The following is a 17,497-nucleotide window of genomic DNA, read 5'->3' as shown; positions in this document are numbered from 1 at the left end:
CGAGTGTTCTCGGGTTTGACCTACTGCGTCTTCAGAGCCATGTACTGAGACAGAGCATGTGAATCCCACTCATTTGTTGCACTTTATCTTCTGAGCAGACCAAAGAAATAAGGAATAAACTGGACGTCTTATATAACAATTACATACTGGACATTTTTCAGTTCACAAATCAGTGCTAGTGCACTCCATTCGCAGTAAGAGGAAGTGGAGTGGGAGTGTTCATTATGGACGCAGGTGATTATCACAGTGGGACGACTTCAGAAAGACGTGGCAGGCCTCACCTCTACCTCAGCATAAGCAAAAACATAAGAGGCTTTAAAAACAGTCTGAGACTTGTGTTTATAAGCCATTTAATGAGATCTGCAAACACTCAATAGTCCTACTACACATTCTAAAAGGCACCACTAATCTCTGCATATGCCCGGCTCTGTTTTTGGGGTAAAGACAAAACACGCAGAGTTACTTGTCAATCAAGAGGCTGAAAAAAGCCAGGAGTGTAAAACAAATATGGCTCCACCAGGCACCAGGTTAAGTAGCAGCATCTGAGACTCAATTTGTTGATCGCCAAAATCCAGGAGGGGTAAATCCCCGCCGCTCACAGCTTACGCTAAGCTCATCTCCCTCGTCTCTCGAGGAAACACAAGTCCGTCTGGACGTGGGAGTGGAGAAGACGCGAGATGATGGCCGTAAAGACGAGCACGCGCCTTTTGCAGCTTAAGCCCGGTAAGATGATTACAAAATTTAAAAGGCTGCGTCACACTCCGAGAAGACGTGGGTCAGAGGGAAGAGGTGAGGGATGTTTGGGTTACTGTACTTCCCAAAAGTGCTCTTTAAAAAGCTCATTCTTCAGCTGTGCCCAATGCCAAGAGTCTGGCAGAGAGGTATAAAGCGCCCCCGCTTTAGGATGTGGATCGCCAGCCAATACATTTGGGATGAGTTCGAAATGTGTTTGTGATTCAGAACTAATCATCCACCATCAGCAGCCGAGCTCACTGATGACAATGTGGCTGAATGCCATAAAATCCTCACAGCACGAAGGTTTTGGTGGATGAGTGGAAGCTGCAGCACATTCTAGAAATAGTCATTCATTTTTAAAAAAATTTTGGACTCCCTAGAGATTCCAAAATATACTGTGAAAATCATCAACACAATTTCTTTGAAAAATGATATTGATTACACATTACACATCACATTCATCTCTCAGGGTCTCAGACAGAGCCCACAGCTGCAGGTGACATTCCCTCATCCCATTTCAAAACTCAGTCCAACTTCCATGAGTTGAGTTCAGACGTACCAGACTTTATTTCTCCTTCTACTTCTTTATAAAGTTGTGTTTGCCTGGAACATCAAAGCGAGCCTCGCTCCTGGGCGTCAATTCTTTATTAAAGTCATCCTGGAGTCCACAGCGCACACTCACACATGCGGTTTTTCCATTTCTGCAGCCTGCCATCTCTGCAGCTCGGCAGGAGTGACCCACATCTCGCTCCAAGTAGAAATTAACAGCGTGAATCAGATCCTGGAAGAAGCAGCCACTTGTCAGAATGCATCAGGAGCTTTCCTCCTCCGGGTTTACATCCAGAGTTCGGGAGGAGGTGGGGGGTATGTACTGTGCCCTTCTGATTGGTCACAGCAATAACGGCAGAATTGCTGTATTTTTTGTAATTATCTACAGAGCTAGCGCTTGACAGAGGAAAACCACAGCAGAATGACTTCCATTTTATATCCTCCATCATCTGCACAGGACAAGATATGATCAGTTATTTATTTATCATATCAGATTTCGACATTGCCCATAGAAGTGCGTCATATCTACATCACACTACTGGCCATTCACAGCACCTCCAAAGTTCAGTCTTAGAAGTTGGTGGCATTTTCCAATTCTCAAGATCCATGTAACCTCACACTCAGGGCCCACCCACTCTTCGGAGAATTCTTTCCACTGAGTGAGTTAGTTGGTTCATTCATCCAATTTCTGCAATAGCTTCTAATCAGTGTCAGAGTTGGTCCAGAGTCTACCCAGAATCATTGCAACGAGGAACACACTCTGGACTAGAGCATTGAGATGCCAGTGGAGTATCACTTATCTATACTCTCTCTACCCATCTGCAGTTCTGTTATGGCCCACGTTTGTCCTTGAATGGCAGTGTTGACTCAGGGTCTCAGAGTCTGGCTGCTTCAACTCATATCTCCACCTTAAATGGGCCAAACATCAGGTGTGCTGTGGGCCCAATCTGGGCTAAATCACCATTTGGCACACATCTGGTCCACACAACATTTGCCAGTGCTGAAAGGAAGAGGCAAGAAGGTTATACCTAAAAGAGCCAGCTATGGGTCATTTTTGCACACTGTGATGTTACAGTTAGTATCATTGCACCTTTTTCTCCAGCTGATCCTGAGGCTATTTCATACTTTGGATTGGCTCTGGTTCAGCTCGTGTGGTTTAGATCTCCTCTCCTCTCCATCACCACCTCCACCCATCAATTCTGCTGATGTGTAGATTCATGGTATTTTATTTGAGATGTTGGAGGAATGTTGGACCCTGTTGCCTTCATGATTCTTCTGAAGCATCTACAAAAGTGTAACTCATCCTTTAGCAAAGCACAGAGTACAGGAGGGGGCGTTCTCCACTGGTGAGGTGGCTACGCTAACAAAGGCGAATCAAAGCCGAGGAAGCAGCCACGAGGCAGGGCCAGCGTAGAGGATCCTCTCTGGAGACAGCTGAGAGTTACTGGGCCTGTGTGGGATGAATGCGTGTGGCATCTGAGGCTGAGGATGATAGAGCTACTTCTCCGAGGGTAGAGAGACCACAAGGAACATCAAAGTCAAAGGAAGTGCGAGCACCACAGGCTTTCATGTTCTTTGCTCTCTTGTAGTCTTGAAACTTGCCCTGAAAACATATTCTAAAAGTCGTCTTTAAGAGCGGGAACATTTAGGAAAAGTTGCTGAATCATAAAGGAAGTTTGGACGACTAACACCACAGTTGAGGACAGATTGGAGCGCAGCGCTGGAAACTTTACCCCACATCGGCAGCTGATACGGGGAATCATTTGAGGCCGTTAAAGCGCTCTGGTGTGCTGCCGTTAAACATCTGTTCGTCAATCGCAGCGGAACAGAAATGGGGCAAAAAAACCCACATATCTGAGTTTGGGTTAAGTCACTTTCTGTGAGATTTTCTGGCGTGAGTGCGGCTTCATGATTAAATCTGGCCCCGGTAGAAAGCTCCAGGGGTGGTATTAAGCAGAAAGAGTGGGGCTAATTAAAAGAGATGACAGCAGATGAGATGTCAGAGCAGGCTAGCTCTGTGTGTGTGTGTGTGTTTCTGCATGCTCTATGAATCCATTCCCCACAACATCCTCATTTGGACGCTGGCAGTGTACTCCAGTGAGACAGAAATCTAAAATTCATGGCATCAATCAGTAGAGAGAGAGAGCGAGAAAGAGAGAGAAAGAGAGAGAGAGAGAGAGAGAGAGAGAGATCTGTAAGCTGTGGCCTATTTTATACTCATCATCCATCCACAACATTTATCACAATAAATGACTGCTCTCTAAAAATCGCTAACTCACCGCACAGCGTCACTCTAGCAGCAGACAACACACAAGGAAATCAACAAGTAAACAAACTGCTGTAGCTCAAATGTAATATTTCATACTCTGTATGTCCAAACATTATTCACATGCTTTGACGCTGAAATATTCCCCTCGTCTCCACAGTGGAACACAGTCCTGTTTCTTAATGAAATGTCTGTGACCTGCTTTGGTCCAAACCCCATGAGCCCCACAGCAGTGTTCTCCCCCTGTGTAAACAGCCCTGTTCAGAATGCCCACTTTCAGCACCTGTTCCTTTAAATGATAATGAGCCGCTCGCTGTTCACCCCGACCCCGAGCGCACAGCAGTGAGGAGCGAGGAGCAGAAGCTCTGGTTTTTAGCTGTTTTCGCGCCGTTCTCTTTCTTCTCCATTTTTACTCAGTGCTCTTATTTCTCAGCGCTCGTTGTGTCTTGTCTTTGCGCTCTCACATAACCATGGGTCCAGCGATGTGATTGGACAGACTCAGACGAGGGGGCGGGGCCATTCTAAAGATTCTACACATGACATCAGAAGCGGAGCAGAATCAGAACGATTCGTTTTATCACAGGTTTTCAGACTTTGAAACAAGACCAGTCAGTTTTCTGTGTACAGTTTGTGGGTTGGGGGTCTATCGCACATGCACTGAACAAGGCATTTTTTCATAGTATCTCCCTTCAAATGTGCAACCGTTACTGACACACTGTAAACTCTGGGATATTCCGGAGCAGAAGCACTCAAGTCTAAAGTCACTATGCCCAAGCAAAGGTATTTATCCCACACACAACACACCACTGAGGACTGATTCACATTTCTCTACAATTTTAAAAAGGTAAGAACAAGCCCCAATTAAAATCAAAGCCTTCAGCGCCCACGCGAGGAACACATCTGCTGTCAAATGTTACACTTGTCTTTCCTCTGGTGAAAAATAATATTAACGTCTCGATTAAAAAGAAGATAAGCTTCACACAGACCACGCTGCCGTCTATATTTACTACTCCGCTGAAATGAGATGAAGCCTGACTCTAACTCGCCGTCTCACATTCACATTTCCACTGCTGATCAAAGGCTGCTCTTGAAGGTATTCCCCAGCAGTGAGGCTCCTCTGGCGTGCGCTCACTCACCAGTGTCCTGGGATTTGCTGGGCAGCCGTGTGTGGTGGGCTGGCAGGACCTCCAGCTTGGCCACGTCCGAGGTGCTGGCTAACAACTGCGTGGCCTCCAGCACGGTGCAGTGTTCTGTACTCGTGCCATCAATGGACAGGATGTGGTCTCCTACGTGCAAGGCTCCTGACCTGCAACACAGAAAGAGGAATCAGACTGGCTTCACGGCTTAGGTGGACTTACACTCTCTGGCTGAACAGGTTAAAATCGTTCTATATCTAGCAGTGATCCTCCCAAGGGTTCCCAAAGATTGTGTGATGTGACGATGCCCGAATGACCCTTGAAGGCTGTAAGAGGTGCAGTGCATCCGTCTGCTATGACCACATCTGATAAAGGAGTCTGAGGGAACAGAACTGGTCACCTGTCCACCACGCTGGCAGCTTTGATCTTGTCGATGACGATGGCCTGCTTGTTCCTGTGGGTCGCAGAGGTCAGCGTGATGCCCAGACTCGCTCCAGGGGACTTGGCAATCTCCACCAACAACGGACCAGAGGCATTTGTTACTGAATCTGAAAAGAATCATTGCACACAATCATACAAAGCCGATATCGAATCTGACAGGAGCTCATGTAGTGACACAGACTGTAAACCCTTTGGAACAGCTGCATTTAAACACAGGAAGGGGGTCATTTCATTAGCAAACATAACAGACATATTCATTATACTTCCGCAATGGTTTCATATCAAAGTATAGTAGTCGGTGTATCCCTCTTTTGACCCCAGGACCGCGAGTGGTCAGTGGCTCTGATGAAACAGACTCGCTCTGACGGGCTGCGATACATAGACTCTGTTGAGTGGGGGTCTGTGAAACCTCTCAGCTTCTTTCAGGGTCAAACTACTTCTTAAATTCAATCTTCTCTTCACCTCAACTGCAGTTGGAGCTGATGAGCTGAACTGGACAAGATGGGGGGCATAGAGCCTCTGCCAGGAGGGAGTTCCGTGTCATGGAGTAGACACCTATACTAAGTCTGTACTTTTTTTATTTTTTGAGAGTGACACATGAAAAAATCCCCTGTTCAGTGCATGTGCATTAATGTGGGAATCAGGAGACCCCCAACCCACACACTGTGAAACAAGACCAGTCAATTTTCTGTGTACAGCCTAAGTCTGAAAACATGGGATAAAACGAGCCGTTCTGAGTTCTGACGTCAAGTGCAGAAACTTTAGAATGGCCCCGCCCCCTTGCCTGAGCCTGTCCAATCACAGCGCTCACTGCTCACTGCTGTCGCTCGGGGTCGGGGTGAACAGCGAGCGGCTCATTATCATTTAAAGGGACAGGTGCTGAAAGCTGGCTGTTTACACAGGGGGAGAACACTGCTCTGGGGTTTAATCCTTGTGTCACAGGTGTTTCATTAAGACCCAGAATTGTGTTACCTGTTGGAAATGGGGTATTTAAAGGCATAAGAGAGAACTTCCCATGGCAGCTGTGGTGTGTTAGTGTAATTGTTGGTGTAAACATTGGTGTCTCCTGATCCCAGCTTCATTTCCTTTCCACTGCGGTCCGGTTAATTCCTTATAATATGAAAAGCCATTTTGACTTCACCTTCAATCCATCAACGCTCCAGTGTGGGTCTTATAAAATGTAAAGGCCTGTGCTCACCCATAATAGACACGTCGTATTCGATTTGGAACAGGGCCTCCTGCCCGCTCTGTGCGAGGACAGTCAAGGCGTCACTGTGGGTGGCGCTGTGTAAGGGCACCCCATCCACACTGAGGATTCGATCCCCAGCCTTCAGTGTCCCCTCCCTGTGAGGAGAGAGAGAAAGGTGACATTGAAATATAGGTTTAATCAACTCACTTACGGTAAGGTAAGCTCCCCCGCTAGTCAGGCATTCAGGAGCTGGACAGAAGGCCTTAAACCTTAGTTTACTTATGAACATAGAGGTATGGTTTTATGCATTTTACATACAGAGTGTTTGTAGAGAGTCTGTAGACTTCCTGAGCAGACTGACCATAAATTAAACATTCATAGCAGCCCTTGTGGAATACTGGTAAATGTGAGTGAGTGAGTGAGTGATTGAGTGACTTACAACAAGAAGGGTGGAATGAGTAATGGTTTTTATATCAAAATTACAAACTCAAAGAGTGACATTTTTAAATTGCAAGTGATGTATCAGGGTTTCCCCTTTTTGGCCAGTACGGAAAGAGCTGAGGGACATTCCTATTGGACAGTCCTCATTCCTGGGCTTAAACTGTCGAGCTAACTCATCCCAGTAAACATTTAGCCGTTGATTCAACGTTGAAATAACGTAATGACTGCCGTCTAATCAACGTTCTCTTAAGGTTGAAAATGAAAATTGAAAAGACGTCCAAACACAAACATTGAAAAGACGACTATTAGACGTATTTTGGACGTCCATTGACGTTTAAAATATGTCCTTGACGGACAGACTACTTTTAGACCCATTTTGAACGTCCAGGTGCATTCCTTGTTTACTGGGATACCTCCTGCTTTGTGGACCAGCCTCATGGACGTTACGCTATAGAAAATAACTGCAATTTAATCAGCAGTGGCAACATTGATCTGAAAAATTGCAATTAGATATTTTCTCCAAAAGGTCCAGCCCCACAACCACGATCCACAAGGTGCTTCACATCCATCAGTGTCCACTATTTATTTATCTACTGACTGTCCACTAGTCTTTCATAAGAACGCAGGGCTTTGGCCTTTGTTTCATAAAACCATTAAAGGATGCGTGTTCCTGAATGAGGACGAGCTCAGAGCTGAGTCAGTGCCGCCAAGACGTCTTTGTTTCTCGACTAAACTCTCGTTTGAAGTTACTCTGTCTCCAACAGCCATAAGCAGTTTTTTCTGTTGTCTCCCCCTCACCAGGATGTGTGATGTTGACACATGAAAAACGCTGCAGGAGAAGCTCTGAAGACTCGCTGAGAACACCGGAACCGAGCGTTAACTCACACCAGCAGCTCAGAGAGAGGCAGGAGCAGGAAAAGACGCATTGGGCTCCACTTTCAGAGAGTTGTCACATTGATTTAAGCAGAAGTGACCCACAATGAACAGAAGTGAAAACAGACAGAGCTGCATTGCCCAGAGAAGAGCTGGGGTCAGAAAGTCCTCATGCGTTGGTCACAGGTGGATCTTTCTCTCTCTCTCTCTCTCTGTGTATGATTACATATTTTCCGTTCAGTCATAAACTATATGTAACATAATATGTGCTATTTACAGGATTTACGGTTTTCTTAAAAAAGCTAATCTGACACATTAGGCCTTCTGTTCAGGTCCTGAAGCCCTGAACAAAGCAGACAAATCCTGGCTGTAGATACCACAAATAAAACTCCCTTGTTTAGTGCATGTGTCAATCTGGAGCCTACCAACCCTCACACTGTGAAACAAGAACACTCAGTCAGTTCTCTGTGTGCTGAAGTCAGAAAACACGGGATAAAACGAGTCGTTCTTATTCTGCTCCGCTTCTGACGTCAAGTGCAGAAACTTTAGAATGGCCCTGCCCCCTCGTCTGAGTCTGTCCAATCACAGCGCTGGACCTGTGTTTATGTGAGAGCGCTAAGATGAGGTTAAACACAACTAAACAAACACAATGAGCACGGAGAAATAAGAGCACTAAGTAAAACAGCGAAAATTACTAAAAACCAGAGCTTCTGCTCCTCGCTCCTCACTGCTGTGCGCTCGGGGTCGGGGTGAACAGCGAGTGGCTCATTATCATTTAAAGGAACAGGTGCTGAAAGGGCTGTATAGACAGGGGGTGAACGCTGCTGTGGGGCTTGTGGGGTGTTCTAACTAAACATTCAATTTGGCAAGGATCCACACAATACATTTATATTCTAATAAAACACATAAAATCTTGACCGTTACCTGTCCGCAGGGCCACCTGGCCGCACGTATGTTACGACTAATGGCCGTGTTTTGTGCCAGTCTTCATGAGAGCCTCCTGTAAGTAGCAGAAACATACAAACACTGCTGTAAACACTGTTAAGATGGGTTTATTATATTTACTGTGAGATTACAGGAACGTTCTGTACCTACCCCGCATGACAAAGCCAAAGCTATTGCCTTCTTTGTGCAAACAGATCTCGATTGTCTTGGATATGACACCTGAGGTACTGTCTGGCGCTGAGGAAGAAAGAGGCAACAGCGTCACGTTCATTAAATCAACACGTTTAACTAGGACAGCGTCCAGCCTGGAAGACAGTCTGATAAACACTCGCACATAAACCGACACATAGAGGTCAGCCAGAGCCTCTGGAGCTTATAAAGTGGTGAGTACATCTGCCAGGCGTGGGACAGCCCCAGCACGGAGCTTACAGACACACTATCACGGTATTTAACCACACACACACACACACACACACACCACAGTCACCTCAAGAACCAATTATACCACAGTTAGCTTCATTCTCAGGATGTGATTGGCTGAGAAGTTTTAATATCAGGAGATACAGCCATTCTGAAGTAACACTTTAGAGTTATTTCAGCTTTGTATTGATTTAAAGCATTTAAAGTTTTGCCTTTCCCCAGCTTTTTCACCTGTTACTTAGCAACCGCAACCAGCCACTGAGGAAAGTTTATTACTTATTGTGAAGTGAGAGAAATAGAACATATAAAAAAGCAGTGTAAGCAAGGGCCAAACCCAAAATGCTCCCATTTTGGGCAACAACAATGTAGACTACGGGTTTCAACCTTAAAGAGCCAAACCACTGGTCTTTAAGCCCCGCATCCTCCATCAGTGCTACTTTAAAGAGTAATTACAATCTAAGACCTATTTCTATGGCGTCAAAATAGGTTCTAAATTTCTGAGAACAAAAAAAAAAACAAAAAAAAAACAAAAAAAAAAAAACAGAATCATAAAAAAAACAGAGTTATAAAAACAGAATATTTCTGTATATAATCCTCTGAGTTTCATATTCTTGAAGAATCCGTTTTTGCTTTCATTCCGCCTTTTCTCGGTTGCGCTTCTCTCAGTCTCACTTTCTTACAGAAGTTTCTCACTTTTGATTTTGACAGGGTCGGGATCTAGACAGTCATTGGCTGCATAAGTTAAGCCCCGCCCACCCCCGCTACATCAGCGAGAGCACGCCAATCTTACCCTGATCTGAAAAAGACTGCCCGGCAAAGACAGGTAAGACATATCAAATATTTATTAACGATTATGTCTTTTAGTAAAACACAGTTCCTCAAAGAGGCTTAGAGTCATTTTACAATCAGGGTTAGGGTGTGCAGAATCTGCTGGGTGGGCGGGGCTTAACTTTAGCAGCCAATGACTGTCTAGATCTCGACACCGTCAAAAGTCAAAAGCAAGAAATTTGGAGGCGAAAGCGAGACTGAGAGAAGCGCAACCGAGAAAACTTGGAATGGAAGCAAAAACAGATTCTTTAAGGAAATATTCTGTTTACAAACCTGTTTTTATAACTCTCAATATTAATGACAGTTTTCTCAATTATAAAATGTTTTTGGTTCTCAGAACTTTAGAACCTATTTTGACGCCATAGATTTCTTTAATTAACAGCTGAAATGCATTGCTCTGTAATAATAAACTATAGCAGCCCTGCTTCAAATTGTAACACGATTTTTTCACATTTTTCAAGATAACATTTGTATTGTGGTCAGTTCTACCTCTGAAGTGCCCCCTCTGGATTAACTCCAAGTTAACCCGCGCCAAATTACAACAACAGGTCGTGCTCATGCACATGAGAAGCACACAAGGATTCCCAAACAAAGTGCCCTTCCCATTTTTGAGCATTTCTCAAAGCTGGACTATGGAAAAGAATTACAACTTCAAAATCATTGCGATGCTCCACTGAGCTGTAATCCGCAAGAACAATGCCTCTGTTGTCACTACTCTGCTCTCAGCACTGCAGAAACTGCACTATGGAGGAGGGTACTGTCCCTGTTGCCTATTGTAAGGTAAGTCAACTGTGGTATAATTTCCACAGTACGACACTGAAATGGATGATCTGTTTACTCATGTATCATGCAAACACACAGGGTATATACAGATCTAGAAACCGAACAGAGTGGTCAGTGTTGTGGATGAAGCTCCGGACATGCCACATGACACAATACTCAACTTCCTACCGGCTGGGGGCAGCTCATACTCCACTTCCAGCACCACACGCTCGCCCACGTTCTTCAGGAGGCTGATGATCTCGTCGTGCCGCAGCTTGGTCAGATTAATGCCGTTCACCGCCTTTATGTAGTCCCCCACGTTCAGCTGGTCACTCCTAGTCCAGAGAAGAATCAGGAACTTGAACACGATTAAAAACATCAGCTCAGACCTGAACACTACATCAGCCATAAGAATAAAACCAGTGACGGGTGAAGTGAAAGATATACACCCCCGACGTCACATGACCAGATGGGAGAGGGGTCTCACTGACCAGCTAGCACTGACCTATGCACACTGATGTGACAGATCTGAACAGTGTGTGTTCTCCTACAGTGTTTATGGCATTGCATCAGCGGCAGACAGAAACTAATCGGTGGAGGGTGTATATGATCACCTCCTCACTCCTGAGGCTGACTCATGTCTGGGTTTCAGAGCACAGCTAATGTAAACAGATTGGAAAGATCTCATACACCAATTATACACAAGCTTCCGTAATCGTTTTATTTCACTTGTGTTTGCTTACTCATGTAAAAAACTACAGACACAAGCCACACATTCATTTGTCTCAGTCTTTTCCTCTTGTTTAGAGGTAAATAATCAGATCCCACTGTCCCCTCCCCAGTTTCCTCACCACAGTGAATCCGAGGCATAATCCCAAACGTCTCCTACACCCTCCGTAGTGCATAGTGTATGTCATAACAATCTCTACCCTGCCCTGTACTCGACTGTAGTTTTACTGGCTGTACGTATCCTACTACGAATTATGTCTTTGTGAGGTAATGCATTATCTTGCCGGGAATTGCCTAATTGTGGCGTCTAAACGCAGCACATTTTCATTAAGAATGCTCCTGCACTGGTGAGTGATTAAAGCAGTGTGGCTTATTGTAGTTTATCAGAGATACTTCTCTGCTTCTCTGTTGAAAGGAGAGTCAGCCATCCAGAGCGTCTTTATCTGCTGAACACGCTTCAGGGAGTAAACATACGCTCATTTAGATGCTAATTACAGGAATGAACACTATTTTATTCCCTCTGTCCTCTAGGCTCACATAACCTGGCAGAGACGTTCCTGAAGAGACATGCCCTGCAGCACTCTCACATCCTTCAGTCCAGAACCAGAGGGTCTGAGCAGTGTTAACCCGCCAGAAACACATGGGTCTGAAGAGCCGGGACATCTGAACTGACCAGATGGGCCTGCAGACAGTTCTAAATCCCTGTACGCACAATACGGTCCAAGACATTCAAGATTAGACTATTGCAGTGCTGTTTTATCTGGTCCCTCACAGAGCTCCATTGCACTCTGGTCACTGCGCGGTTACCTGTTAGTTTTACAATAGATTTAAAGGTTCTAGTAATGGTTTTTAAATATCTTCATGGTCCTGCTCCTCTTCATTTTCGGGAAAGAGTTGTTAGGTCTGTTCCAGCGAGGGCTCCTGGGTCTGTTCACAGTAAACTGCTGGTAACTAAGACTGAGGAGGCTGCTTTTAGCCACTACAACCCACAGCTCTGGAGCTCTGTTCCTGAGTCGTTACAGCTCTGAACTCCTTCAAAAAGAGGCTGAGAACATTTCTTTATTTAAATCAGCAGTTCTCAGCAGGTCATTTTAGTCGACTTTATATTGTATTTAATTTAGGATTTTACACAGTTCACTCTTTGATATTTTATAATTGTTGTTTTAAGAATATCTCTGAATATCACCTTTCAAACAAAATGCAACAAAAAAGTGCTTAACATTCATTCATTCATTGTCTGTAAGCGTTTATCCAGTTCAGGGCGGCAGTGGGTCTGGAGCCTACCCGGGATCACTGGGTATAAGGCGGGAACACAACCTTCACAGGGCGACACACACTCACACATTCACACCTATGGACACTTTTGAGTCTCCAATCCACCTACCAACGTGTGTTTTTGTAGCGTGGGAGCGTGGGAAACTGGAGCACCTGGAGGAAACCCATGCGGACACAGGGAGAACACACCACACTCCTCACAGACAGTCACCCGGAGGAAACCCACACAGACACAGGGAGAACACACAACACTCCTCACAGACAGTCACCCGGAGGAAACCCACGCAGACACAGAGAGAACACACCACACTCCTCACAGACAGTCACCTGGAGGAAACCCACGCAGACACAGGGAGAACACACCACACTCCTCACAGACAGTCACCCGGAGGAAACCCACGCAGACACAGGGAGAACACACCACACTCCTCACAGACAGTCACCCGGAGGAAACTCACGCAGACACAGGGAGAACACACCACACTCCTCACAGACAGTCACCCGGAGGAAACTCACGCAGACACAGGGAGAACACACCACACTCCTCACAGACAGTCACCCGGAGCGGGACTCGAACCCATAACTTCCAGAGACACTACGTGCTGCACCAACATGCCGCCCATGTGCTGTAAATTTTTAAAATGGTCATTATTATTATTATTATCATTCTTATTATTATATTATATTATTATAAAAATTGGCATAAAGCCTCCTCATTTAATGCTTTCTCCTTTTGAAAAGTGGAAGCTCTGGGATGTACTGGAGTGGTGTTTTATGATCCAGAACTCATCAGTACCTAGCATAACTCATACTCTCTAAGATTAATACAATCAAATCCTCACAGAAATGTTCCAGAGTCAAGTCCAGAGGGCCCTCATCCTCATCCAGCCCGAGCGCAGCTGCCAGTGTGATTCCCTGTAGTCTCTAACAGTGTAAAGGCAGAGCACATTTTTCTGCCTCATCACACACAAACTTAACCACACTCTGGGATTTGTGTGTTGTGAGAGGTCAGGTGACTCCAGCCTGTGCCTGTGATTGGCTGACTCGACTCACTGTGGAAGTAGTATAAGGGAGAGACGTGTGTGTAATTGTGTGTGTGTGAAAATGTGTCTTGTTAGTTGTTCCTGTGGCAATAGACAGTATATATTCAGGAGCAAAGGACGGACCATTCCTGGTCAAAATTACATTAATTCCTTTATTCATTCATCCTCCTAGTGTTGTGACTTTTATTCTGGCGTGTGGAGGGGAGCTGTAGTCTTAGCAGACGTGTGGTCAGCAGCTCTAACCTGGCAGCGAGTCCTCCCGGTCGTAGGTTAGAAACTCGAGGTTTTCCGTCCTTGTCCGTTCCTCCGGAGATCGTCAGGCCCAGAGTACTGCCCTCCTTCTTAATCAGCTCCACCAACGTCACACCCCTCAGCTCTTCTGCCCACAAACACAACACCACACACACACGGGTCCAGAGAGAAAGAGAGAGAGAGAGATTGATCCAGCTCTTGATAACTTCTGCACTGATAAGCTGTTAGTTTCCACTGAGAGAGAGTCAATCTCTCAGTTTACACTTGAACACAAGACCACATGCTTCCCCTGAGACACGTGAAGCCAGCCACTGCTTCTTTAACTACTGCTGACAACCTTACACCTTTGGAAAGCTCAACACACTCAGAGGAGAACACTAACTGTCCACTTCACAACTGAGAATAAACTGGAAATAAACTAAGACGCCGACTGAGACAGAAACAGAGACTCTGGAGTTATTTAACCTCTCAAATGTTTTATTTTTAAAGTTAAATTTACAAAAGAAAACATCCTGCACATTGAGGCATTACATCTTTGTTACTGTTATTGCAGCAGAAATGAGAGCCCGCCTCCTGTGTTTAAGGCCAAGGGACGTGACTCACTTTTACACACAGACAAACCAAACAAGGTTTAGGCCATTAAACTTTAACATGTAGCACGGCTAATGCAAAACAGATCCACCTTGTTCCAGGGGAGATACACACACGGTCGTGTTTAATGTGAGCTGCAGTGGTGAGTAAGATATAACAGAGATGACAGAGAGAGAGAGAGACTTCACACTGTGAACAAACTGTGTCTTGCTGCATCACGGGACTCACTGCCACTACAAAACACAGCGGCCACTTCAATCTAGCATTAAAACGCTCTCCAGGAAGTTATTTACGACAAGAAATGAGCTCTGTGTGAAATTTTCTGAAATATTTATTACATTAAGATAGTAATTAACATTGAATGACTTCAACACAGACACAGCGTCTCTTCCACAGCGCCCTGTACTATTTACCTTCATCAAAATCCCGCCCAGATGTGAATCTAATCTCCTCACAGTGCTGTTAAGACTCCAGCGTCTCTAAAGACTCCTTCACGGTTTAAATCTGTACAGATACAGATGTAGCCTTCTGTCCATACACTGCATTATCATTGTCCCTATCTGTGAATGTTTTCTGAAAGCTCACACATGCAGATGAAACGGGGAACAACCATGGACCATGTGAGAGTGTGCACTAGCATTGGGCGGTACAATAATAACCGTATACCACTGTATCTCAGAATGAGGGCTGTGTTAATGACGTGGGCATGGTGTGTCAAATTTCTGTTCTGTGTCTTTAAGAGCACGGCTAAAAACACCAGTTATATACGTTTAGGAGAGCCACAGGGACGGGGGCGCTGTGGGAGTTCACTGACTAGTGATGTCACACTCTGAAAACGTACGGGGGAAAAACACAAGCCCAGTAGCCCACTGCAGCTGTGAGTTTAGCACAGAGATTGAGTTAAAAGATGTTGTGCCCACAGGTATGAGGATTTATCTCTAAATATGTGTGTTTCGAGCCACATTTTGGGGGAAAATCATCTCCAGAACCAGTCGCTGCAATATGCTCTATCAGAAATGGGGCAGAAATGCACTCAGTTTGTGCTGAGCTGAACTGCACAGTGCCGAAAACCCTCCGCTCAACTCTGCGCTCACAGATTTAAGGCTCAGCGCAGCCTGACAGTGCACCCCCACCTCATACCCAGCTAACTACATGTGCTGAGCAGTAATTTACAAAGCTGTAAATGAATGAAATACATTCCAGGTCTCACATCCTACAACAGATGTTTATATAATGTTTGAAAATGTATTTTAAAAGCTTCCTAGCACATAATATATAAAACATATATATTTTTTCTGTTTTCAAACAGTCTGTTTTTGATTTTCTAATTTTGATTGATGTTTTAAAGTATTAGTTTTCGATGTTATTTTTGTTTCCATGTTTAGTTTAATTCTGTCTTATATATGATGTCTGTCTGACTCCAGGAAGAAGAGCTGCTAGTGAAAAAGCAGCTAATGGGAATCTGAAAAATAAACGATAATAAAAAATACTGATCAGACCTGGTGTCTGTGGGAACTTTTAATGGATTGTAATGCTCTGGTAAAAAAAAAAAAGCCCATTAGAGAGAAAAAAGAGGCAATAAACCTCACGCTTAAAAGGCATTTTCTTGTAAAATGATTTTAAAGCAGATAAGCTCAAGCTTTTACATTCCAGAGTAATTAATTTAAAGAAATTAATTACACACCAGATAATGATGGGCTGATTTCCCAGGGTCTTGGGATAATTCTCAGCACCTAAGAATAATCACCTATTGTGTACTGGTTGAATAAAACGCTCTTTAAACCAAGGTTAATTTAGCATTCGACCCGTGTCCGAGCTCCCTTCACCGAGCTTTAATTATTAACCTTACGTTTTCTCCAAAACCCAGAGCGGAGGTGGAGTGCGCTGAGCCGCCTGCGTCCGTTTAAACTCCAGCAGATGGTGATTAGGGCTAATTCTCCATAAAATATTTATCCTCTCCAAACAGGCATCGAACTAAATGTGACTAAGTGCATTTCGTCAAGAGATAGGTTCAGATTCACGCAAAGATCTGACTAAATACGCATCTCACCCAGACTCACGTACATTACAGGCCACTTTCACACTCCGTTATCTGAGATTAAGATTATTAATCTCATAGAGGTGGATAAAAAGGCACTAATATAGACTCTCTCTCAGTGGGTCTAAGGAGAATGAAGAGTCGTTAGTCAGCAGTCAACATTAACGCTATTAGACAAGACACCGAACATTATATCGAAAGATAACTGTAGAGAGCTCACATTTTTATTCAAGATATGATTAGAAAAGTCATCATAAAAGACGAAGCGTGTCTGTTCTGCTTGAAAACCTCATTATCTTTTACTGTCGATTCAGCTAATCCAATTAGTTCCAGATTTGAAAACGCATGTTTAATTGCATGTTGCCTGGAATAACTCATTTCTCAGTCTAATCTCCATCGGCTGCATCTGGAGTGGAGTGTGTACGACTGATTAACACCAACAATCACTTCTCTGTGCTCTGATTGTTTTCTGAAATCAGTCATGTCAATACAGCATTGTGTCCCCTTTTTTATGCAGCAACAGCCTGTACTCTCTTGTGAAGGCTTTACACAGGGTACAGGAGCATTGTTGTTTTGCCAATTACGAATACTTATTCAGATGCTGAGGTCTGGATGATCACTTCTGATCACAAACAGCACGCCAGTTCATCTCAAAGCTACTGGATGGTGCAGCGACCAGCGCTGGGGTCTGTACACCCCTCTAGTCGACACTTGGCAAGGCCAATGGTGATCTAATCTCATGTGCAGCTGCTACTACAGAGGCAGCAGATGATGACTAGGCCGTGATTAGGCGGAAAGGCACTGGAGCACTCCTTCAAAACACCAGGAGCTCCGCACTGGTCTCACTTCTTCAAACTGGCACGGTGATCCAAAGAGACACTCATCACAAAACAGGAGGGAGGACCTCGAGAAAGCTGCCAGCGGTGTGCGCCAAAGCCCGAGAGCTCTCCGTCTCAAACTCGCGCCTAAACCGTGGTGGCAGGC

At 44.8% G+C, this 17,497-nt stretch overlaps 1 protein-coding gene across 6 annotated transcripts in view; it reads right to left on the bottom strand.

Moving 5' to 3' along the window:
* The window catches only part of grip2b (glutamate receptor interacting protein 2b), a 187,290-nt gene that overhangs the window by 29,074 nt on the left and 140,719 nt on the right, over window positions 1-17,497 (bottom strand). For 3 of the 6 annotated variants that reach the window (XM_066672210.1, XM_066672213.1, XM_066672214.1), the window contains exons 3-9: window positions 13,876-14,011; window positions 10,775-10,920; window positions 8,726-8,812; window positions 8,555-8,630; window positions 6,326-6,471; window positions 5,087-5,234; window positions 4,687-4,856 (exon numbers count right to left, since the gene is read on the bottom strand). In XM_066672210.1, coding sequence (XP_066528307.1) covers window positions 4,687-4,856; window positions 5,087-5,234; window positions 6,326-6,471; window positions 8,555-8,630; window positions 8,726-8,812; window positions 10,775-10,920; window positions 13,876-14,011 — 909 coding nt within the window. The remainder of the gene's footprint in view (window positions 1-4,686; window positions 4,857-5,086; window positions 5,235-6,325; window positions 6,472-8,554; window positions 8,631-8,725; window positions 8,813-10,774; window positions 10,921-13,875; window positions 14,012-17,497) is intronic. The other 3 variants (XM_066672212.1, XM_066672215.1, XM_066672216.1) reach the window with 1 other exon arrangement.

Source organism: Hoplias malabaricus, chromosome 5 (genome assembly GCF_029633855.1).
Source record: "Hoplias malabaricus isolate fHopMal1 chromosome 5, fHopMal1.hap1, whole genome shotgun sequence".
Classification (NCBI taxonomy): Eukaryota; Metazoa; Chordata; class Actinopteri; order Characiformes; family Erythrinidae; genus Hoplias; species Hoplias malabaricus.
Note: the sequence above shows the minus strand (reverse complement) of the source record. Positions and strands in the feature narration are given on the sequence as shown.